The following is a 25,388-nucleotide window of genomic DNA, read 5'->3' as shown; positions in this document are numbered from 1 at the left end:
TAATATTATTTGCTAAATAAATCACCACTCCCCTCGTTGCAACCCCTGTGGATGAAAAATATGCATACGAATACCTTCTGGCAATGGTGAGATTTGGACTACTAGTCTTAAAATGAGTCTCTGGAAATGAAAAAAAAACACTTCGGCTCTGAGCGTAGACAGCCATCTCATCATAGCACCATATTTACATTGGTCTAGGAAATCATTGGCATTACACATATTTATCCTAATACTTTGAGCCATTAAACAGCTCCTGGAGGACAGTATTGCTAGAGCAGAACTCGCTCCTAGCGCTATCTTTTTGCCTCAAATTCTATCTCTTTTTCTGAATAAACTTGCTGATATTCTCCTCTACTCTGCTCCATCTTTCTGCTTGTGTTCTCCCATCCCAAGCCCCCCCTGTGCCTCCCATGTCACCCGTGCCCTAAACTACTGCCCACCACCCGGGAATATCCTTGCTAGAGGGAATTACCCACCTGACCAATCCTTACCCTCCCATCCCCCCACCACATGTAGCTGGTGCCATGTAACTGCCCCTGCATCACCTTTGTATATTTATTATTAGTTCAATTGTACAGCATTCTAGCACTTTATCATTTACTAGCAGCCCGCCCCAGCGTTGCCTGGGGCAGAAGGGGGCTGGGGGCAGCATTTCAGGCTTGCGTGCACTCCCGCCCCGGCCCCCGCCAGCCACGACATTGTCTGTGTCCCGGACAATGTCGTGGTGGGCGGGGGCCGGGGGGCGGGAGTGCACGCAAGCCTGAAATGCTGCCCCCAGACCCTGAGCCTTACCGCAGTTGTTCCGGCCCAACCTCCCGCACCGGCTCCCTCCCGTTCCGTGCCCCAGAGCCTTACCTGAGCCGCCGCTCCTCCCCGAGCTCCTCACTTCACCGCCGCTCCTCCTCGCAAGCCTGAAATGCTGCCCCCAGACCCTGAGCCTTACCGCAGTTGTTCCGGCCCAACCTCCCGCACCGGCTCCCTCCCGTCCCGTGTCCCAGAGCTTTACCTGAGCTCCCGCTCCTCCCCGAGCTCCTCACTTCACCGCCGCTCCTCCTCGTCATAACGTACTTTGCGGCCAGCGCTACGTCATGGCCGTCAGCGTCGCGGCCGGCGCTACTTTCAGGGCACTACTTTTTTTTTTAAGTTATATTTTTAAATTTACGTTTTTTTTTTCTATAGCCTATGTCCATCTGCACACCCTGAGGATTACAACAATGTATTGGCCGTGTGGATTGGCGCTTTGGTTCCCAAGTTTACCTTGCCAAAAGGTTTGTGTTCTCTCGTTATAATAGTAGTATAGATTGCACTAATAATCAGGAAGGGGCCTAAAGCCAGCTAGAGCAGGGAATAGCTGTGACTTCCTATTAGTTTAGAATGGTTGTAGGATATTGATTAAGGCATTCATGCAGTCAATCATTGACTTGAAAAATATGTATACTCATGTGTTCAGTGGTAATGGTCAACTATTATGAAAGGGGGGTATACTAGGATTCGCTTTACATTATAATTTGTCTACTAGGTTTAATGATGTAAGCAATCGTATTGTTATCCACGGGAGCATTTTATTCTGCAGAAGGAAGCCTCCTTATGATCTGCTTTTTTATATTTATTGTTAAATTATACGTTGATGGACAATCTGTTTTAATATCAATTGCATTCGAGAAAATCCTGGTAATTATTAGGTATTGAAATCTTGTGTCTTATGCCTTCTCATATTCTGCTCAATAAAAAAATATATATATTTTGGATCATCATAATTTTCTTGTTCCATCTTGTGATACTATTTTTGCTGTTCAGATGTACAGCACGCTCCTACCTTGTGATGAAGGGTGTTTTGTAGGAATCCAAATATAAATAAAAAATAAATACATAAAAAACTGTGGGTTGAATTTGTAAATATATTTTGGTTCTAAGCTTATGTTTACAGTTGAAAGTACCTCAATGTATTGCTGCCAGCAAGTCACAAAAGGATTCCTGGCAGGTGTAAATGGATTTATTACCTAGATTTCTCTGCCGTGTGTGTGGACTAACCTGCAGTTGAAACCTCATGCAAGGGGTGTGAAGTGATCATTACAAGGCATTGTTTGCCTTCTATGTTTCTGAATACCTACAAAGATGTATGTTTATGAACATTCAAAAACTCTAATCTCACTCTGGAAATTGTCAAAACTTTTTTAAGACAATTTTCCTTTCAGGATGGGAAGTAGAACAGATCATAGAACTCACTTGTAATATTTAGTTTAACATGTAGGGACAGATGTACAATGCGTTTTAATTGTTGTAAATGGCCCATTTGCGAATGCAAAGATGATTTTTGAAATGTACAAATCCATATTTGTGATTCTGTAACCTATTAACAAATCACAAATTGAAATTGAGTTTGTGATTTGGTATTAGGAAGGGGCGTGTTTAGACCGTCCCTTCCTAATACCAAATCGCAGCGGGGTATAAGAATGTTGTGCAACCGAAATGCGGTTGCAAAACATCCGCATTTTACCACCTGCTTCAAGTAGGTGGTAGCCCATTTGCAAATTGTAAGGGGTCCCTAAGGGACCCCTTCCCCTTTGTGAATGTTTGTAAAATTATTATTCAATAGCAGGCAGTGGTCCTACGGACGGACCACTGCCTATTCTTCAAAAATGCAAAGAAAACATTTAATTTTTCTTTTTGAAACACATCCCATTTTGCTTTAAAGAAAACAGGCTGTATTTAAAAAAAAAAAAGATTGCTTTATTGAAAAGCCAAAAGCAATCACCGACGTTGGGATTTCTGTGATTCCCAATAGGTCCTGAACCAAAGACCTACATTATTAATTTTCATGAGGTAGGTGTATTTGTGATCCACCTGGAATTACAAAATGTGTAATAAACACATTTGTATATGGGTGTGATTACCAAATAGCGAATCGCATATATTCACTATTTGGTAATTGCAAACGATTACCTATGTACATCTGGCCTTTATGCACTAATACAGTCCCATTATTGTAGATTAACTGCAGTGTTTTCATATTTTCCTAAGCAAATTATTTTCTGCAACACTCTGACCCCAACTCCACAGTAATGTGCTATATATTTACTGTTAATAACAAAATAGAGCAGAGCATCTAAATTCTACTTGTGAATTAGCTGCAGGTCCCTGTTTTATACTGTCAGCACTTCACCTGAATGGACAGAGGTGTTAGAAACACAAAGTCGAACATAAACCAAACTGCCCATCAGAGGAAAAGAACTACCACACAGTCAAAGATTTTTAGAACAATATGGGTGTCCAATGGAACTGAAGAGGAAAAGGGGCAAAGAAGCGATTTTGCAGAAGATAAGCACATATAACTGAGCAGTAATATACACCAAGAAGTGTTGATTTTCACTGAAGCTATTGATGCACCTCATATTTAGTGCAGCTAACCAGAATTGAAGAATAAAAGTGAGGGTAAATTGGGATACTGCATGAGAACAATATTGTGACTGTGTGACTACATGGAGACCTCTGCCCCCCGAGTAGGAGGGCCATTATCCCCATCGGGGAACAGTGATACTGCATTTGTGCGAATGATTCCACTCTCCTTTCATGTGACTTCAGCATTTCTTCCTATAGGTACAGGCCACTAATAGTGAGTGCACACCACACTGGGACATTTAATATCACTACTACCTTAAGAAAGCCCTGGGCCAGATAGGTCATAGTATAGGGGCTCAGCATTTCGGCAATCATTTTAGGGTCATAGGACCATTGTATACTTAGAGCTGCACTAATGGATAATTGTGTTACCCATACCCTCTCAAGCCACTATAAAGGGATACCTTGGTCTGTGTGAGGTATTTCTGTTCATTTATAGTCTCCCCAGTACAAACAATAATAAAAAAAACTCCCCGGAATATCCTTGAGCACACATTGGCTTTTAGGAGCTAGGGTGGACCGATGATAAGCATGCACTATTAGAGTGTGTGAGGGTAATAATAAAATAGAAATGGACTCCGCTTGCTACATTAAACTCTGACCGGGTTTCCATGTGGGATAGGTTATTCTCTTTTAGCACACAAGAGATAATTCATTGTTGCATGGGCAGAAAACATTACAGAACCAAAGATGCTGAGCTCCCACCACTGAAATTAAAATCAAGTGGGGAGAAACACGAATCTAGGCGTGATTTGAGGCTGACTGTGATGGAGACCATGTCAGACACAGCATGCAAGTTTGGCCCTGGTTGGAGGTTTTACCTTTGGACAAAGGTGACACAAGCGCATAATTCAGATTTAAAGCCATGCATTGCTCTGCAGGGCTTAGTAAATATAATGCAGCACTAGTAGCTGCCTTTCTTTACTGTGCATTGCGAAGGTGTTCCTTGGGTGGAGTGTGTGTTCCCCATACATTCCAAGATGTACTAACAATAGAAAACCTGAGAATGCATCAACATGGTACACCATCCCAAAGGAGGCATAATGAGGTGAAATATTTGTATTTCTCCTTGTTATTTCCTCTTTCTGTGTGATACATTCTGCAGCACGCATAGAAATAAGAAAATGCATTTGAGGATTAATTATTTGCAGAAAGGCATCCCTTCTTGCATAAAAACACTCCTGACTGACACACAGGTACCCATGCACCACAGCACAAGAATGCTAGGCATTACATAGTGCACCAGCACAGAGAGAGAGAGAGAGAGCATGAATTCACAATATATTAGTAAATATGAGGCATTCCTGCTCTCTCCACTTGACGCAGCACAGCAAGTGTTGCGTAGGGTCAAATCCTAGTATATCTGGGCATTATTCTTTTTTGGGGAAATCAAAATGCTCAGGGAGGCAAGTCAACACTTTATTTTCGAGGAAGTCTTGTCAAATTCAAATAGGTGTTGGGCGAGGTACTACTGAAACTTTTGGTTTTGGTGGGAAAATCTCAGAGCGAGAGAAATTCAAATTTTGTGGCCAGGGAAGTCCACTCACTAGTCAGCTACTTCTGGCACCATTGCTCAGGCAAGAGTTTTACCTTTGGTCTCTTTCTTGAAGCTAGGAATCATTCAGCATGGCAGGGCTGCAGCTTTATCTGACATTGAAGGCCAGATAATTTCTCATCTAGGGTCCACTGAACCAGATTTGCTGGTGTGGAGAAGTTCTGAGCAGGGGAATCTTGTTTTCTTAGCCGAGCGAGGTTGCACCTTGGTTGCATTGACTGGATTTGTCCTGTACTCCAGAAGTCTAGATGTCCAAAAACTTTTGAAGTACCATGTTTTTCAGGTGTAGTAGGATAAGTCAAGATAGACACAGCCAATTGTCACAGGTCCTCATGAGCAGCACTTGGGGCCAAGACTCACTCCAGCAGACACTACCAGCAGGGTCCAGGCCATGTCCGGTTGGCACTGGTCAGCTGGGCTTGTCAGTAGAAAGGCCTCTTATAATTTTTGGTAACCATGTAGCTGCACACAATGTCAGCCAACTGACCCTTGGAGTCCATTTCTGTGCCCTAAGTACAAGGAAGTGCAGGAATTCTCCTTCAGGGCTTCTCTCTGGTCCTGGTCAGCAGGCCCAGTCCTCTTCTATTCTTGCACAGGTCCAGAAAGAGTTCTGAAACGGTTGCCTGGGAATGACACATGTATTGCCTGCTACTACAGAGTGGGTGAGGTGACTCTGGATCACTCCTTAACCAATGTAAAAGTTCCAGGAGTTAATCCTTCCCACTTTTGTAGCAGTTCCTGCTTGTCCTACAATAAAAAACAACACAGGGACTCTTAGTCCCTCTTGTTCAGAACCTGTGTGTCCACCTACACCGGAGGTGTGGCCAGAGTAATGAGCAGTGCCGTTTTCCTGGGTCCCTTTAAACCATTTCTGAGGTAGGCTCTCCCCCCATTGGGTATGGAGACTGCCTGACTGGGAGGACAAAATCTAGGCCCATGTTCCTCGGTACACTTCAACAGGTCTTCCTGACAAGGGAAGAGAAAATACCTCCTCAAACCTAAATCTTTGTCTGTGATCTGGGAGCAATTTCCACACTTCATCAGCGGCAATTCACTGGATAGGCTACGCTACTGGGCTAGAGCTAATGCAAAATTGGCTCCAGGAGCTTCAGGTTGGGAAAAAGTAACTTTCCAAAAAGTCTGTTTTACTTTATATTTATTAAAATGTGGCTTAACCATTAGGTTGGGTGTTTAATAAATATTCAAAATAGTGCTTCATTGTTTTTCTAACAGGTTCCGAATAAAAGATAGCAAAACTAATATACAATATTGATTCCCATTTTTTGTGTATTGGCCAACTAGCCTTTCTACAGTGCAAATAGAGCATGGGTGCTTTGTTTCTACTTGTCCTGCTTTTAAATACCATGCACCCATCCCTGTGTACTGCATATGGGTGACTTTCTTGTCTTTAAAAGGAAGGTTTTCTCCTATTAAAAGGGGTTGTTTTGACAGGTCCTACTGCAGATTTTAAACTGCAACTTCCAGCCTACAGTGGTAGGCCTGGAGTCATGTTTGTCATGTCACATTAGTGGTTGGATCAGTAGATCTGTATTCCATCGGTGACCTTTAACTTTACATGCCATGGGTGTATTTTGGGCACCATATACTATGGCCTTATAGATAAGTTAAATATGCCAGTTGTATTGGGCTATATTATTATGTTTATCAAATTATAGCGTGTTTCTATTGTGGTCTTTTATACATTAGCAGTGGTAGGTACAATAGAGGACTTCTTAGTATATGTAAGAAAACCCTGATGAAAGGTATTCATGTACAAATGCAGGCTTTGATGACTGTGGGGTAAAAAGCATTACTATATTCAACTTCACAGATCACAACGGAGCGCACATAGTACACTAATAAGAATTGGAAAAGCAATGAATATACATTTCTAGGGTCTGACTGACAAGGCCAATTGTCAACTACGATATTAACACAATTAATAACTGAGGGTCTACCAAAGACTATCTTTGTGTACATATGTGTGTATAATGCAACAAAGTGTAATTAAATAAAACTGGTGAGTTGCATAGGGACTAATCACTATGTGATATTGTTCCCATCAGTTATCTGTTCGGAACCGCCCTAGTCATCATTTGGGCCATTACACAGAGTGGTACGTCCACCCCGCACTCACAAGTGTCCTTACTATTGATAACTGAAAAGCAGTGCTTAACTAAAAAAGTGAGTGAAAGTGCTTACTGTTAAAATTGGATAATGAATTCAAAAGAACCTCTTTTATTTATGGCAAGAATTCATCTCCAAATCTAAAATAATTCAAGTGCAAAGTAACAGTAGTTTGAACAAATATCTACTGCAAAATGTTTTTAGGTCGACATGTTTCTGCAGTTGTGTGACCCCAATGGTGTCTACTGCTTCTTCAGGACCAAAAATTAACCTTGCTACTGCTTTAAACAAACGGGTGAGTGCATAAGGAAACAAAAAAAGAAAGATTTCACCTGATACGGTCCTCGCATCTCTGTTTAGGATTAAATCATATCCATGCGTCCCATTTTGAAGGAAAGAAAAAACAACAAACACATAACACAAAGATAGTAAGACAACAATTCACTAGGGAATGTTATCAGTTCAATGAGCCATATAATTTAGCCCATGCTAGGTATAACCCAGCATTACCTACTACTATATATGTTTATAGGTTTATCTCTCACTCACCTGGAGTATGGAGGATACGCGCCGCTTCTCACCTGGCTACAGCTCAGGAAAAAGGCGCATTGCTCTAATTAGAGAAACCAAAATGAAGATGGTGAGAAACCCACACCTTCGCTGCTGTACAACTGAGTCTGCCAGAATAGTTGTATACATAGGTAAAGCGCTCTTGGCACTTAGTTGTAAATTCCCCTGGTTATTGGAGTATGAATCACTAGAAGTGTCTTCAGAGGTCGAAGTCCCATATGTGGACCCTCCTTTCCGTCCGTTTCTGTTATAGGGCGGAGGTGTATAAGTATCACTGGTATATGGGTAAATGTTCTCCATGGCAAATTTGGCTAGGTCTTTTTTACACTTTTCGAGTTTAGCGAATAGAATTGAATCTTTAAATTCTTTATTCGTTTTGTTGTTCTCGTCCTGATGTTTTGTAAATAGCTTTCCAGTGATCTTTGCTTTAATCTGACCCTCCATTGAACTGATAACATTCCCTAGTGAATTGTTGTCTTACTATCTTTGTGTTATGTGTTTGTTGTTTTTTCTTTCCTTCAAAATGGGACGCATGGATATGATTTCATCCTAAACAGAGATGCGAGGACCGTATCAGGTGAAATCTTTCCTTTTTTTGTTTCCTTATGCACTCACCCGTTTGTTTAAAGCAGTAGCAAGGTTAATTTTTGGTCCTGAAGAAGCAGTAGACACCATTGGGGTCACACAACTGCAGAAACATGTCGACCTAAAAACATTTTGCAGTAGATATTTGTTCAAACTACTGTTACTTTGCACTTGAATTATTTTAGATTTGGAGATGAATTCTTGTCATAAATAAAAGAAGTTCTTTTGAATTCATTATCCAATTTTAACAGTAAGCACTTTCACTCACTTTTTTAGTTAAGCACTGCTTTTCAGTTAGCAATAGTAAGGACACTTGTGAGTGCGGGGTGGACGTACCACTCTGTGTAATGGCCCAAATGATGACTAGGGCGGTTCCGAACAGATAACTGATGGGAACAATATCACATAGTGATTAGTCCCTATGCAACTCACCAGTTTTATTTAATTACACTTTGTTGCATTATACACACATATGTACACAAAGATAGTCTTTGGTAGACCCTCAGTTATTAATTGTGTTAACATCGTGTTTCTTGTAGGGGACTATAACTGTGTTGGGTCTCTAAATAATCCCCTGGACCTCCTCTCTCTCCGTATGTTGCAATTGTCAACTACACCTAGTAATATGACCTAGGAAGCAGGCACAAAATGGTTAGGACCAGAAAATGCCAACTTTCTAATTGTTTTTAACTAAAACAACAGCCGTCCCTTGTACTAAAAAAATTTAATCTGTGATTTACATAGGAATACAATGATATCTATGTTTTGACTGTCCAACTGGACATAATCATTTCAATGTAAACGGTTAATTAGAACAACATATAAGTGGGACATTTGACAAAAAGGAAAAGGAGAATTACTCAGGCATTAATAAGTAAGGACTGTGGTATTAGTACATAGTTTAGACCGACAGGTACAAATTCTGGCACCATAGCACAATGTGGTAGACAGTAAGATTGTGTCAAGGTGCAATTAGTCGCCGTTGTTTCAAAATAATGGGATCATCTTCAAGACAATAGGGATAATGCCTGGGGCAAATATTAATTGCATTATTAGCTAAGAGAAAGAAGACGATAGAGAGACGGAAGGGGAGGGAAATGGGAAAACAAGATAAACAATACACTGTTAGTGTTCGGTTCCAATGGGTCCCAATGGGAATTAAAATCAGTGCAACTCGAACGGCGAGTATGTGCACAATAGTTATCATATAGTTTGACTGGTTGTACAGAGACATGCTAAAATGGCATCACACCGGCATCTGTGCAACGCCCTTTGGACTCCTACCACCGTGCTCAGGATTCGTTCCTCTCTTACACTGTATTGCTCAACGTTCTGGATTAACATTCCAGGGTTAGTCCTTAACCATGATGAACAACACTCATTTTAGCATGTCCTAGCCACCTTCTCTCACTATCACTGAAGACTCCGTACAACCTGTCACGCTATATGATTACTATTGTACGCGTACATGCCACTCAAGTTGCACTGATTTTTCTAGTCGTTGACTAATTGCACCTTGACACAATCTTACTGCAATTTAAAATCTGACTTCACCATAAGTTGGCAGTTACACTCAAAAGATGCAATAAGGTGGTCCCAATGTTATCCTATGGGAGAGATAGGCCTTGCTGCAGTGAAAAATTAATTTGGAAGTTTCTCACTACCACGGCATTTAAACGTTAAAACTACTTGTCCTGCTTTTAAATACACTGCACTCAGCCTTTGGGGCTGCCTAGGGCCTACATTAGGGGTGGCTTATGTGTATGCAAACAGAAGGTTTGGGCCCCACAAAGGGTTTATTTTGCCAAGTCGAAATGGCAGTTTAAACTGCACACACAGGCTCTGCAATGGCAGGCCTGAGACATGAATAAAGGGCTACTTAAGTGGGTTGCACAATCAGTGCTGCAGGCCCACTAGTAACATTTAATGAGCAGGCTCTTGGCACATGTAGTGCACTTTACTAGGGACTTATAAGTAAATTAAATATGTCAATTTGGTGTAAGCCAATTCTACCATGTTTAGAGGAGAGAGCACATGCAATTTAACACTGGTTAGCAGTGGTAAAATGCTGAGAGTCTGGAGGCCAACAAAAACAAGTTCAGCAAAAAAGGGAGAGTGTAGGCAAAAGGTTCGGGGTGACCCTGCAGAAAAGGTCATTTCCAACAACCTACCTTCTGATATTTTTGTATTCAATATTTTGGCCATGATATTATTATAACAAGATATTCATGGCCTTGAGATTCAGTAGCACAATCATCTTCCCACCTGTATCTGAGCCATTAACCGTGTAATAATTCAGGCCACAGTAGACTGACTGCTGGCACTGTGACTCTTCTCTGAGCTTTGCCTTTGATCACTGAGCCGGCTGTCAAGGTCTATGCAAGCTGGTTATTCATTTACTACAAGCTGGACAGTAGTCAGGTTTTCTGCCTTCTCATTTTCTACTGGCATTGTTGCCAAAGCGAGGGGAAAATCAGGACTTCTGTATCTTGTTCTGTGCGTATCTGGCTGTTAGCACAATGGCATCCACTCTGCTTATTCCTGCATTGTAATGAGAAGTCAAAGGAAATACCTTCTCCACTCCAATTGAATGAATGAAATTAATGAAGCTGTACAACCAGTGATAAATGCTTTCCATGCTGCCAAAGCCTAAACAACATGATCACTTTCTTCTACACGTATAGATTTATTACAGCATTCATCCTCCTTCATTGTTGAAGTATGCATTGGGGAACATATGTAATCATTACAAAAAGCAAATCATTACAAAAAACAAACAACACTAAATGCCACGAGGAAATTTAATTAATTTTCTTTTTTCATTTTTTTGTTCTCATTATTTTATATTTATACCTGATCCTCTAGTGCTAAAGTCAGATAATGAGAAATAGAGATTAAAATATTTTCATTAATATTAAAATCATTTGATGTAGAATTGTAAAAAGTTGACACATGCAGAGGCTGCACAGAAGTAAAGAAGACGAAGACTTTTGTGTTTAAAATATGAGGAATGGGAAAGCATAACAAAGAGGGCAGTGAAGGGTTGGCACATCTGCTGCAATGAATGGGTAATGTAGAAAAGGCTTGGACAGTCCAATTCAAAATTCTGACACCGAATAGCATAGAGATGAAAAATTTGTGAACCGAATGACAGTAAATATTGGTTAAAAAAGGGTGTGTTAACAGTAACTATTGAAGTTCAGCCCAGTACCACAGTCATAGTTGGTGAAAATATGAGGAAGCTGAAGAGATAAGGGTGGCAAATATAAGTGAACAGGAAATAAAAACATATAGTGGGGCCTTGATGGATGGGAATATTTTTTAGAACCAGTGACGTAGGTTTAGTGCATGATCATTTAATGAAAAGATACTGAAGGGTATGCAGCTTTCCCACCTTCAGATTCATCGAAAGAGAAGAGGTGACTGACATGCTCAAAATGGGTAGAGGTGCCTTGGTAGACAGAAGAGAGGTTGATGCAGAATAGGCAGAGGTCAAATAATACTGTAAATGGATTTCTATAGCGTCTTCGCAACTCGGAAGTAGTATTACCGTCAGAGATGTAGCTTAATCAATAATATTAGGGGGGTGTGGGTCTAGCATGTCCCAAAAAGTGACACGGTGTACCCACTAAAAAGTACATGGGTGGGCGAAGTTAGGGAAATTAGTTTAGAAAACTAAGGAGTATTATTGGTACAGGGCTATTTCCCTAGGCACATTGTGGTTAGTTCCCTGCCACAATGTATGTCTGTGGTTTGTGCAGCAGCTGCAATTCATTGGTGTTCAGGGAAATGCACCAGTTTCGATCAGAGCAACATCGCTGATGCATGTATTCATAGTTCAGAAGTTAAAACTCAATTTCAAGGGCTCACGACTGGATTGGCACCACTTGGCAGAGCAGGGCTCACAGCAGACAGAGTCCAGGTGCTAGTTGCAGGTTGAAGAAGAAGTCTTTGATAAACCTGAAACTTCAGAAAATAGGAGGCAAGCCAACAAGCCCTTGGAGATACTTTGGCTGCAAGATGTAGAGATGCAGGTCCAGTCCTTCTCACTCCCAGCATAGACACAGCAGGCCAACACATCAAAGCAGTTCAGCAAAGTGTTAGTCCCTCCAGCAGCTCAGCAGTCCTTCTTCCTGGTAGAGGTAGAATGTCCTCAGTTCCAGAAGTGTTCTGAGTTGGTGGTGTCAAACGTCCAGTACTTAACACAGTTGGGCCTTTGATGTGGGTGAGACTTCAAAAGAGATTACTTTGAAGTGTACAAGTCCCTTTCTTTCCTACTCTGGCTCCAGACTCACTACAGGGGGTAGGCAACCCTTTGTATGGGGACAGGACAGCCCTTTCAGGTGCACGTGTCAGCTCCTCCCTCCCATTCTGCCCAGGTTAGCCCATCAGGATGCAGATGGCCCCTCAGTTGTACCTACCCTTTCTTTATGTGTCACTGTCTAGAGGGAATGCACAAAGCTAGCTGTCACCCACCTCAGACGTGTATTCCAGAGACAGGAACCAAATGGTTATAGTAAGAAAATGCCAACTTTCTAAAAGTGCAATTTTCTGAATTGCAATCTAAAAACCAACTTCACCATAAGCTGTGTTATTAAATTGTGACTCAAGAGACACCAAATGTGGGGGTCCCATCTCTTCCTAATTGGAAATTAAACATATGAAAATGTAACAGGGCAATCCCAATGTTACCCTATGGGAGAAGATAGGCCTTGGAGTAGTAAAAAACTGATTGAAGTGTTTTTCACTACAAGGACATGTAAAACTTAAATGTACATGTCCTACTTTTTACATACACTATGCCCTGCCCTTGGGCTGTTCATAGCCTATCTTAGGGGTGAGTTATAGGCAGCCCTGTCTGGTGCCTCTTTCAATGCTCAAGGACTCCGAAATACATCGGTTCGTACGTACCCGCGCTGTGGGGCGGGTGTACAGTAATCGGACCCAGGCAATATATTCGGGCGGCACCCCAAAGTTCTCTAGTGTCGCAAACATAAAGTCCCATCTGAGGGAGTCGAAAGCCTGTTTCAGATCTAACGAGATACAGCCCTCCGTCCCATTCCCCGCCCGGTCGTGCAGCATTAACTGCGCCAGCCTCCGCAGGTTCATAGCCGTGCTTCTGCCGGGTACAAACCCGCACTGATCAGAGTGAATCAATTGAGGGACGTATTGGGCCAGTCTGGTCGCCAGTATTTTACTCAGTATTTTAGAATCAGTATTTAGGAGTGATAGAGGCCTATAATTAGCTACGGGACTGGCAACAAATCGGGCCCTCACTGCGTGGTACGATGCTGGCGTGACACGAGTTGGGGACCTCTTTGCAGATGGCCGCATGTTGTCCTTCGAGGACTTCCGGGCTGCACATCATGTTCCGAGAGGCTCATTTCTTATGCACGCCGGTGTGCGACGCTACATCACGAGGACATGGGCGCAAAATGGGACCGAACCACATACGAACCCACTGATAACGATGCAATATCTTATGGGAACGGGAAGCCATCTCACTAAATGGATCACCACTGGCATAAGGACAGGCAAAGCAACGCCGTTGCGGCCTCTCAGAGAGAAGTGGGAGGGCGACATTGGGAGGCCTCTGGGGGACAAGGAATGGGAACGTGTCCTGAAGTTCCCCAAAAAAGTAGCTAGGAACCCGTATTTCAAGTTCATACAGCTGATGGTTCTACACAGGGCATATCTCACACCCCACCGCATACACGCCATGTTTCCTGGCACGACTAACACCTGCCCCCTGTTAGACCCCGCTCAGCCCAAGCACTGCGGGAGCGTAGCATGCACCAATCCCCTTCCCTTGTCCACCCGAGACCCACAGGATTAACACACTGTGAGCACTCTGGTGAACCCGAAAAGAGGGTGGTAAAATGACGAGACACCAAGTCTCCCACCCTGTAGAACTACAGGACACGGCTCCCTCCTTCACGCTTCTGCACCTAGGGACAACAAGGAAAAAAAAGCAACACCTCCTTTTGTACAGGCTCTATAACGTCTCAATGTCAGTGACCATGTCCCACCCCAACCTGCACCCTCTCCTTACCAATTGTATGCGCAGGCTTGGCTTCGTGAAAGGACTGGAAACATCAGATACAAGTAAATCCAGTCAGGGGCACTTAACACTATTACACAGTGTCCTTAGATGCCTTTTTATAAGTTCAAAAATTAACGAGGCACAAAAGTGAAGGGAAAAAACCCTAGGGCTCAGTTATACTAACACTCAGCCATAACGGGGAAAAAAACCTTTCACAAATGCCTAAAACTGGGCTGGCAGTAACAGGGAGGAGGCATTCGATTTCCCCGTGTGTATTCCGCGGTGTTCGTGTAACTCTGGCCAGTAGCGGAGTGACCTGAAACGTCACTTCCGCACAAAACGAGGCGGAAAGGAGCCCGTGCAAACACACTGCACCCGGCACCCGGCCCCGAGAAAAGGAACACGGAAACGCAAAGCGTCTTCTCGTGAATGACAAGCGGGCACAAGTTGTAAAAAGGCCTTAAATCGTGAGCGGGAGCCCCCGCTCACATACACAAACGAATACACGCTGGAAAACCTAAAACAGGGACAAAATGGAAAGGGGAAAGAGTGGGAGGAACCAAGCCAGGGAGTAAACAAAAAGGCTAACTATCTACCTACGAGGGAAAACAGGAAAAGGCTATAACACAAAATCTCCCACGATCCCGTGAGAGACAAAAAGGTGTAACGGGGACAAAAATAACGCACAGGGAAGCAGGAATCCAATGCAACAGCTCAGCAGCAAGGGAGCAAGATACCGGGGGTTCCAACAAAGGCAATATCAAGCAATGAAAGTAAGGTAGGACCAACATTTTATAAGTGCAATTCACATCATGTGATGATGGTCCATGGACACTGACATAGGACTAACCCCAGGTCCTAACAGTACCCCCGCCCCTATGACCCTCCCCACAGGACGGGGTTTCAATGGATGCTGCCTATGAAACAACCGAACCAGCCGCGGGGCATGAACTCCACCAGCCGGCTCCCAAGTCCGATCCTCCTGTGTATACCCCTTCCAGTCTACCAGGTAGAAAAGACGGCCCCTGATCCGTTTGGAATCGAGGATAGCATGCACCTCGAATTCCTCCTGTCCATTAATCGTTAAGGAAGGGGGTGGGGGCAACACCTGTTCTGAGGGCACATAGGGTTTCAACAATGAGGTGTGGAACACAGGGTGCACCCCATAGTCCTGTGGCAACTCAAGCTTCATTGCAACTGTATTAATAACCTGGACTATTGGAAAGGGACCCACGTACCGAGGCTGCAGTTTACGTGACCCCTGTAACCTCAAATTACGGGATGCCAACCACACTAAATCGCCCACCTTATAAGAAGGAGCTGGGGCCCGATGTTTATCCGCCTGTACCTTCATAGCAGCTTTAGCTTCAACCATGCTCTCCCGGGCCAAGCCCCAAATGTCGCTCAGTCGCCTACAAACATCGTCAATGGCTGGCACGCGTCCCGTGGGCTGAATAGCTACCGCTCTAGGGTGGTATCCAAGCGAACAATAGAATGGAGTCATGCCCAAAGCGGAGTGTAGGCTGTTGTTATAAGCAAACTCCGCAATGGGGAGGGCTACTACCCATGCACACGACAAAGACGAAATCAGGCATCTCAGGTATTGTTCCATCGTCTGATTAGTGCGCTCAGTCTGACCATCAGACTGAGGATGGTATGCCGAGGACAAACGTATCTCCGTCTTCAGTACCAGACACAACTCAGTCCAAAAATGGGACACGAACTGCGCACCCCGATCAGAGATAATAACCTCAGGCAGCCCATGTAGACGCACCACCGAGGACATGAAGACCACAGCCATCTCCTTTGCCGTAGGGATTTTACAAAGCGTAATAAAGTGGGCCATTTTGGTGAATAGATCCACCACCACCATTATGGTGGTATATCCAGAGGCTAAGGGTAAATCGGTCACAAAATCCATGCTTATAGTATGCCATGGAGAAGGAGGAACCTCCAAAGGACACAAAAGCCCTGAAGGCTTGCTATGCAAGGGCTTGTTGATGGCACACACAGGGCAAGCCCTCACGTATCCCTGAATATCACTTATCATGGAGTCCCACCAAAACCACCGCATACACATGTCTCTCGTCTTCCTTATGCCTGGGTGGGCCACCAACGCAGATGAATGGCACCATTCCAAGACCTCATTCCGCAAAGAAGGAGGTATTACCATCCTATCACCATGATACAACAACCCTTCTTTCATAGTAACCTGGGGCACGGATAACCAAGGAGTCAAATCCAACTGCTTCAATCGCTCTTTCACCAGCACAGGAAAATTATGCATACTTGTAACCCCCACAATCCGTTCACTCTCAATCATGGCCCTATCCTCCTTTACAAGACCGTCACTTTTAGGATCACCATGAATCCGAGAAAGAGCATCTGATTTAACTTGCTGGGCCGCCGGCCTATAGGTGATGATAAAGTCATATTCATTAAAGAATAACACCCACCGCATCTGACGAGGTGTTAATGCCCTAGCGGAACGGAAATATTCAAGATTTTTATGGTCAGTGTAAATGGTGATAACGTGCCTGGCACCCCATAAATAGTGTCGCCACTCCTCGAATGCCAGTTTTACAGCTAACAATTCCCGTTCAGCCACCGTATAGTTCTGTTCGGCGGGCAACAAAGTTTTAGAAAAAAATGCGATGGGATGCATATGACCAGTAGTTTCATCACGCTGGGATAACACCCCACCCACAGCACACATCGAAGCATCGGTCTCTACGTAAAACGGCAGGGCAGGATCAGGATGCACCAATACCGGCGCCGAGGTGAAATGCTCCAACAAAGACCGAAAGGACCTCTGAGTCTCACTGGTCCACTAAAAGGGGACCCCCTTCCTTAACAGACGAGTCATCGGTGATACCACATCTGAAAAATGCGAAATAAATCGCCGATAGAAATTGGCGAAACCCAGTAGTACCTGGATCTGTTTCACTGATGTAGGCACAGGCCAGGTCACAATGGCCTGTATCTTCTTTGGATCCATTCGGATCCCCTCCGCTGATATAATAAATCCAAGGAACTCTACCTCCTGGGTGTCAAACTGGCATTTCTCTAGCTTAGCATATAAACGATGGTCCTGTAGCGTCTGCAACACCTGGAGTACATGCTCTGTATGTTCTGCCTTACTTCTGAAAACACAAGAATATCGTCTAAATAGACGATGACTGTGCGATCCAGGTATTTACCAAGAACCTCATTAATGAAGAATTGAAACGCCGCCGGCGCATTACATAAGCCAAACGGCATCACGGTATATTCAAATAGACCATACTTGGTCTTAAAAGCCGTCTTCCACTCATCTCCGGGTCTCACTCTTATCAGGTGGTAGGCTCCCCGTAAATCCAATTTAGTGAATACGGTAGCCTTACGAAGCTGGTCTAACAACACGGAGATGAGTGGGAGAGGGTACCTATTCTTCACTGTGGCCGCATTCAAAATCCTGTAATCCACACAGGCCCTCAAAGACCCCTCCTTCTTGGGAATGAAAAATATAGCAGATGATACGGGGGAGGAAGAGGGACGAATGAACCCCAACCGTAACATCTCATCGATATATTCTTTCAAATGCTCTTCTTCGGGCTCTGACAACGCATACACCCGGCTGCAAGGCAGGGTGACCCCGGGCACCAGGTCGATCTTACAATCATAAGCCCTGTTAGGGGGTAATTCCTGGGCGTGTATCTTATCAAACACATCCTTAAACGCCATATACTGAGGGGGGACAGAACCCCCATCCGTCACTGCGCAAACCAAAGGATCGGTCTGTGCACCTGCGATGGCATAGCAATGTCTCAGACAATGTGCTGAATCCAGCGTCACCAGTCTCTGTACCCAGTCAATCCTGGGATTATGCTTCTGCAGCCATGGTACCCCCAACACTAATCCAAAGGAAGGGGCATCAATTAAATCGAATACCACCTTTTCAGAATGCCCGTTCTCACATAAGAGACACAAAGGTGTAGTCTGGCAGGTGATACACCCCGACGTCAACTCAGTCCCGTCAATTGCCCTCACAGGCTCAGGTTGGTCTTTCAGCTGGCACGGAACTCCCAACCTCTCTGCCAAAGTGATGTCCATGAAATTTCCGGTAGCGCCAGAATCTAACAACACTGAAACGGAAACACGATCCTGTATAGAAAGTATTAACTGGGCATTGATAACGAAATGTCTTGGTGCTTGGTCTACAGCTCCAACCACCTCATACTGATTACTCTGTCCTCCAACTACCCTGTGGTCTACCTGCACACATGCTACCTTTTTGCTAAATCCTGCACCAGAAGGCTTCACAGGACATTCCCGAGCGAAATGCCCTCCTTGACCGCAATACAGACACAGATTGTTCTCTCTCCTTCTCTTTTTCTCCTCCGGAGCCAAAGGCCCCCTCACTCCACCTAGTTCCATGGGTTCAGGCATCGCCTTGTTCTCCCCCACTGCCCTTGTTTCAGCTTTCACAATGCTACCTCTAGTTGCCTGAAACCGACTACGTTCACCTCGCCTTTCAGACACCCTGTGGTTCAATTTCACCACAAGGTCTATGAATGCCGCACAATCTTCAGGTGGATCCACCACCTGTGATACGATATCTTTTAGCTCTTCACAAAGACCCTGATAGAATATTGATGTCCTCTTTTCAGTGGGCCAATGGGTCTCAGATATCAATCTGTTGAAGGAGGCGATGTATGACAACAAATCCTGTCTGCCCTGCCGCAGCTTCATTAATTCTCCATCACTAGCCTGCATAAACGCATGCTTAGCGAACAATCCCCGCATCAATTCTTTGAATGCGTTGTAATTATATAACACGCGATCGTCGCTGTCCACCAACGGAATAGCCCACTGAGCCGCGTTACCAGCCAGGTAAGAGATTGTAAAGGCAACTTTGGCGGAGTCGTCAGGAAAGGCATTCGGTCTACACATAAAGTGTAGCTGACACTGGGTCATAAACATCCCAAACTTCTCGCTATCTCCAGTGAATCTCTCAGGGGGGGCTAAGGGAACGGCAACTGGAGATGACACTGTCACATTAATGGGATTGCTACCACTCGCCTCACTCTGTCCCGTACCCCCGCTATACTGGAAGGTTGCAGGGTGAATAACGGGAACGGTTCCTCTGTGTTGTAACTGTTCTCGGGCCCTAACAGCCACCAATTCCTGTTTCAACCCAGCATTCTCCTGCTGTAACTCCTGAACCTGGGACTCTAACGTCTGTAGTGCCCCCATAATGTCCTGCATAGAAGGACCTGTACTATCCCCTAATGCATTCCCGTCCTCGTCCATGCTTGCTCAGGCAGTGCTAAAAACGTGGGCTTGATATTCTGTTAGACCCCGCTCAGCCCAAGCACTGCGGGAGCGTAGCATGCACCAATCCCCTTCCCTTGTCCACCCGAGACCCACAGGATTAACACACTGTGAGCACTCTGGTGAACCCGAAAAGAGGGTGGTAAAATGACGAGACACCAAGTCTCCCACCCTGTAGAACTACAGGACACGGCTCCCTCCTTCACGCTTCTGCACCTAGGGACAACAAGGAAAAAAAAGCAACACCTCCTTTTGTACAGGCTCTATAACGTCTCAATGTCAGTGACCATGTCCCACCCCAACCTGCACCCTCTCCTTACCAATTGTATGCGCAGGCTTGGCTTCGTGAAAGGACTGGAAACATCAGATACAAGTAAATCCAGTCAGGGGCACTTAAAACTATTACACAGTGTCCTTAGATGCCTTTTTATAAGTTCAAAAATTAACGAGGCACAAAAGTGAAGGGAAAAAACCCTAGGGCTCAGTTATACTAACACTCAGCCATAACGGGGAAAAAAACCTTTCACAAATGCCTAAAACTGGGCTGGCAGTAACAGGGAGGAGGCATTCGATTTCCCCGTGTGTATTCCGCGGTGTTCGTGTAACTCTGGCCAGTAGCGGAGTGACCTGAAACGTCACTTCCGCACAAAACGAGGCGGAAAGGAGCCTGTGCAAACACACTGCACCCGGCACCCGGCCCCGAGAAAAGGAACACGGAAACGCAAAGCGTCTTCCCGTGAATGACAAGCGGGCACAAGTTGTAAAAAGGCCTTAAATCGTGAGCGGGAGCCCCCGCTCACATACACAAACGAATACACGCTGGAAAACCTAAAACGGGGACAAAATGGAAAGGGGAAAGAATGGGAGGAACCAAGCCAGGGAGTAAACAAAAAGGCTAACTATCTACCTACGAGGGAAAACAGGAAAAGGCTATAACACAAAATCTCCCACGATCCCGTGAGAGACAAAAAGGTGTAACGGGGACAAAAATAACGCACAGGGAAGCAGGAATCCAATGCAACAGCTCAGCAGCAAGGGAGCAAGATACCGGGGGTTCCAACAAAGGCAATATCAAGCAATGAAAGTAAGGTAGGACCAACATTTTATAAGTGCAATTCACATCATGTGATGATGGTCCATGGACACTGACATAGGACTAACCCCAGGTCCTAACACCCCCGATGCGGAGCCGACGATGCGCATCTATTGCACATGCTCTGGGAATGCCCAAAGTTAGGGTACTACTGGAACACAATACACGAGGCGCTGTCTACTGCGGTCACCTCTAGGCTGACAAACACCATAGACTATGCTATACTAGGACTTGGACCTAGAGGGCGCAAGCGAAGCGTAGCCACTCGCTTCACTGACATGGCCTTATTGCTTGCGAAGCGCGCTATAACCATGCGGTGGAAATCGGCCAGGCCACCTGACCCAGACACATGGAGGGCGGAAGTGATGAGATGGGGCAAAGCGGAGGGTGAGGCGCGCCAACGTGAGGAAAGGAAGGGACACAGGAAAACCCCGATTTCCCTAGAATGGTACACTACTCTGGGGTCCTTTGAGATGGGAGGGACCAGTGGGTCTGACCAATCACCAGCTGCCAGCCACACTGAGACATAACTGCTGGTACTACCCCAGGCAGCTGGGAATGTTTGCATTTTGGGTGCAGCGATCAAAAAGCGCAGTTAGTTACTGCTGATATGGACCCTGTACGGCTGAAGTAGCAATTACCAAGCGTAACGAATGTGTTGGGTGTAGCCTCGTACCGAGTACTAGAACCACGTTAGCTTATGAGTGCTGGGAGGGGGAGGGTAGGGAGGTGGGGTGTTGTTGATTTAATTGCAGAAACATAAAAACTGAAAACGTTGCTGATATACCTGATTATTACGTATATTTATGTATGCCAAGACATGACGATCCTAATGCACTGTATGCTGTACCATATACTATCTATACTGTCAATAAACAAAGTTTAAAAAAAAAAAAGTATGTGTTGCGCCAGCAAGAGTGTTAACTTGCCAGGGTGACAGTAGTAGAAATTAGACATGTTTTATGGGCTTCTTAAGTGGTTTGCACAATCAGGGCTACAAGCCCATTAGTAGCATTTAATTTACAGGCTGTGGGCACATATAGTGCATATTATTAGGGACTAATAAGTAAATTAACTACGCCAATTGTAGACAAACCGATGTTGCTATGTATTAAGTAGAGAGCACATGCACTTTAGCACTGGTTAGCAGTGGTAAAGTGCCCAGAGTCCAAAAGCTAACAAAAACGAGGTAAGAACCAGAGGGGGAGGAAGGCAAAACATTGTGGGTGACTCTGCAGAAAAGGCAATTTCCTACACCATGTTAGATAGTTCCATAGGTAGCAGTATTGCCTAAGAAAAAAGTCTCAAAAGTTTGGAAGTTCCTGTTACAGCCAGTCTGCGCGTTTAAATCCCCTTTGGCCTGAAGTGATGGTTACCAAGCTCACAAAATGAGATTATTTTTCAGGCAAATTGCTTTATATCCGAGACAACAGATTTTAAATTTGATTTATACCTCAAGGGTAACACAACATCGGTCGTCAATGATCAGCGAGATGCGGTAGCAGTTTCTTCTTTGATGATAGCAACTTACCTGACAAGTGAAAAACTGCTGTGAACAGAACTAAAGAAGATTGAGGGATTCCTGCCAGTACAGCATTGTCAACGTCATGGTTAGATTAGTGCCTGGCTGCTGTTTGCAGTTGAGTGCATGAATGAACTGCTCTTTTCAGTTGAGTATGGTAGGGAAAACCAACTTTATAACCCAATGAAAAGGTAACTTGCAACTGCTAATAAAGAGGGGTAGATCCATGAATAAGACATTGATTGGTGAAAGGTTGTCACTGGTGCCTACAATTCTAGAGCCAGTTTCATCATTTATAATGCTAGGCTTGCTATCAGATAGCCATCGACCCATGTTAGACAGCTTTTTGCATTAATCCACTGTGTAAAACAAGCACACTGACTGTCCAAACTAAGCTTGATAGCATTTGCATTTTGACAAACTATACCTGTCTTGCCTGGAATGTCTTCTTGTATGTTGTGTATTTGTTATGTTCCAGTGAGGATACAGGTTTGTGTCCCACTAAATTCATGCTCTCAACTTCGGTTATACAAATCGTTCACATTATTAAAACTACTGTCCGGCTGTCCATGTATAATATAGCTCTGATTCCAGTCTATGTTTATTCTGCTAGATATCTGTTCACTTAAGGACCACTCACTGTTTTTGTTTTATGCTATCAGATAGCGGCATAAAAGAGCTCTTTGAAGATGTTGTTGCCTCATTGTACTCCAGCAGCTGTTGCAGTTGCCTCCACTATCATTTTAGATTATCACATTCAGAATTAAAATAATATTCAAGATCCTAGGTATGAAATAAATATAAGGCCCAGGATTTCACAGTTGGCAAATCAAGTCAGTTTAGTTACTTCTAATTTTTAAAGTAATGTTTTGATGTTTTATCGGATTAGGCGAAATCCTAGTAGATTTCCAGGAATACTCTAATTCCTAAAATGTATGCGTGAAGAGTTATGAGTAGATATCCTCTTCAAGGCTCATGACGAGCTGAGCTCGTCATGAGCCACGGCGCTCCGGTGCTCATGACGAGCTCAGCTCGTCATGAGCCGTGGAACGCTCGCATGCGGGGATAATTCCCCTGCTGTGCTGAGCGTTCCACGGCAGGTAATGCACCTGTGACGAGCTGAGCTCGTCATGAGCACAGGAGCGCCGTGCTTCATGACGAGCTCAGCTCGTCATGAGCATGCGGGCGCTGTGCGCGCCCCCTCCCCCCAGCACAGCGGGGGATTAACCCCGACAGCGAAGGGGTTAAACAATACTACATTAATAAATGATACTGGAACGTGCATTAGTTTGTCACTAAATATGTGGGGGCAGAATTACAATAACTGCCGCATCCCTGCATATCAGCAGGAATGCGCCAGTTGTTTTGCGTCACGACAGACACCTCTTGTGCCACCAAGGATGCGCCGCATTTAGCACCATTGCGCAAGAATAGACAGATGTGTGACGCATCTGATGCCGTAAAGGTGACGCAGCGCTTGAGTTGTGTCACAAGCGCGGTGCAACTCCAGCACTCCTCGGGGCGCCCTATAGTAGCTGTGCTACGTCACTCCTTACTCCTGCTACAAGCAGGCGTAAGGTTTTGATGCAGCAGGGTCGGAAAAGTAACTGAGTGAAATCTTGTAGATTTCACTCAGCCACTTTTCCGAGGCGTGCCTGTGCCGGACGCTTCCCCCTGCTCCGGAACGCCCACATGAAACCTGACGCAGGTTTCAGGTTTCATGTGGCGCAGGGCTTTACAACGTGACACATCACCCTGGATGCGTCACATTGTAAATATCCCGCAGCATGGCGCTGGCTTTGTGCCGCCACTGCTTCACAGAAGTGATGCAACGGCGGTGCAAAAGTGGCGTACGGGGCTTGTAAATCTGCCCCGTGGATCCTCCATTCCCTTTACTACACGGCAAACACATTTACTCCTGCCTTCGACATTTGCATATTTACATATTTCCATTTTCATGTTCTGCTTAACTAGCAAAAGACATTCTGCGTTCAAACACATATAGTTGTGTCTTTATCAATCATTTTGACGAATGAATGTGCATGTGTCCTCTTCTAATAAATGATGGTTAATCTCAGGTTTACAAGTTGGATGTAATACGAAGTTTGTCAGCACTCTTGAAACAAAGTAAATAGCTTGTGCTCTATGCTTCTTACAAATGAATTCCTTAATTTTTGCAACATGCACCAGATCACGATCCGCATCATAACGTTTTCTACCACAAAATGTGAAGACAAAATAAATGCAGGACTGTTTCACATTTCATACTTTAATGTATCGTCTGTTCCTGATGTTTTTATTTCTCGTATCTTGCACAGATACGTGTTTGGCATATACTGTCAGCTTTTGATATTGTTGCTTTTGTAGTATAAATTGCTCGACAAACACTCACAGACGTTTACACATGATACATTGTTAAATGACTAATTGTTATTTTCTTTTACCTGACTGGCTCCCATTGTGATCATGGTATGGAGATACACTGGTAAAGCCATTTCTCCTGGTCCATTTAGTCAAGAGGTCCACATCCGCTGTTGTGTCGCATCCATCACTCTCGAAATCACATCGTGCAAAGGAAGAGCCTGATTAAAGAGTTGTGCTGTTAGAATTTTTTCTAAAAGTCATTGCATATAAAACACTTGTTTGCGAAGTAAAAAAAAATAGCTGTGGTAACCAATTATAGTATATTTAATAGAGTAAGGATACCGGTAAGCATGTCACTTAAAGTGTGTTTGCACTTGATTGTGGGTTCAGGGTGCCCTATAAAATGATAACGAGGCTCTTAGGCAGTTCTCTCGGGCTGGCTCCCATTTCCTGGGCAATGCACACCCTTCATAGGAGACAGTCACATTAATGGTGCACCACCACAGAGTTTGGTGTACATTTTGTGCAATACTATCCTGGGTGACCTTGGCATTGGTCTCAGGGGGCTGGAGACACCATCCGGGCCACCAGGGGAGAATCCGAACAATTAACTACCTCCTGGAGAAGGGAGCATAGCTAGCAGAGACACTGATACTGCTCCAATAATGAGCGCAGGAACCGTAGAGAGCTCTGCATCCCGGTATCCTTCTCCAGCACTTTATTTCGGATCAGAAAAGACCTGTTGGAGGTGAACTGCAATCAATTGCCAGCCCCTCTCCCCCACACGCAGCGCCTTGAGAACCTCACAGGTGAGTAG

At 44.5% G+C, this 25,388-nt stretch overlaps 1 protein-coding gene across 1 annotated transcript in view; it reads right to left on the bottom strand.

The window, feature by feature from the left end:
- The window catches only part of MALRD1 (MAM and LDL receptor class A domain containing 1), a 2,679,189-nt gene that overhangs the window by 2,538,002 nt on the left and 115,799 nt on the right, over positions 1-25,388 (bottom strand). Inside the window, exon 2 of the mRNA XM_078663745.1 lies at positions 24,652-24,789. Within this exon, the coding sequence (XP_078519871.1) occupies positions 24,652-24,789 (138 nt within the window). The remainder of the gene's footprint in view (positions 1-24,651; positions 24,790-25,388) is intronic.

The sequence above is a fragment of the Lissotriton helveticus genome, chromosome 10 (genome assembly GCF_964261635.1).
Source record: "Lissotriton helveticus chromosome 10, aLisHel1.1, whole genome shotgun sequence".
In the NCBI taxonomy this organism is placed as follows: Eukaryota; Metazoa; Chordata; class Amphibia; order Caudata; family Salamandridae; genus Lissotriton; species Lissotriton helveticus.
Note: the sequence above shows the minus strand (reverse complement) of the source record. Positions and strands in the feature narration are given on the sequence as shown.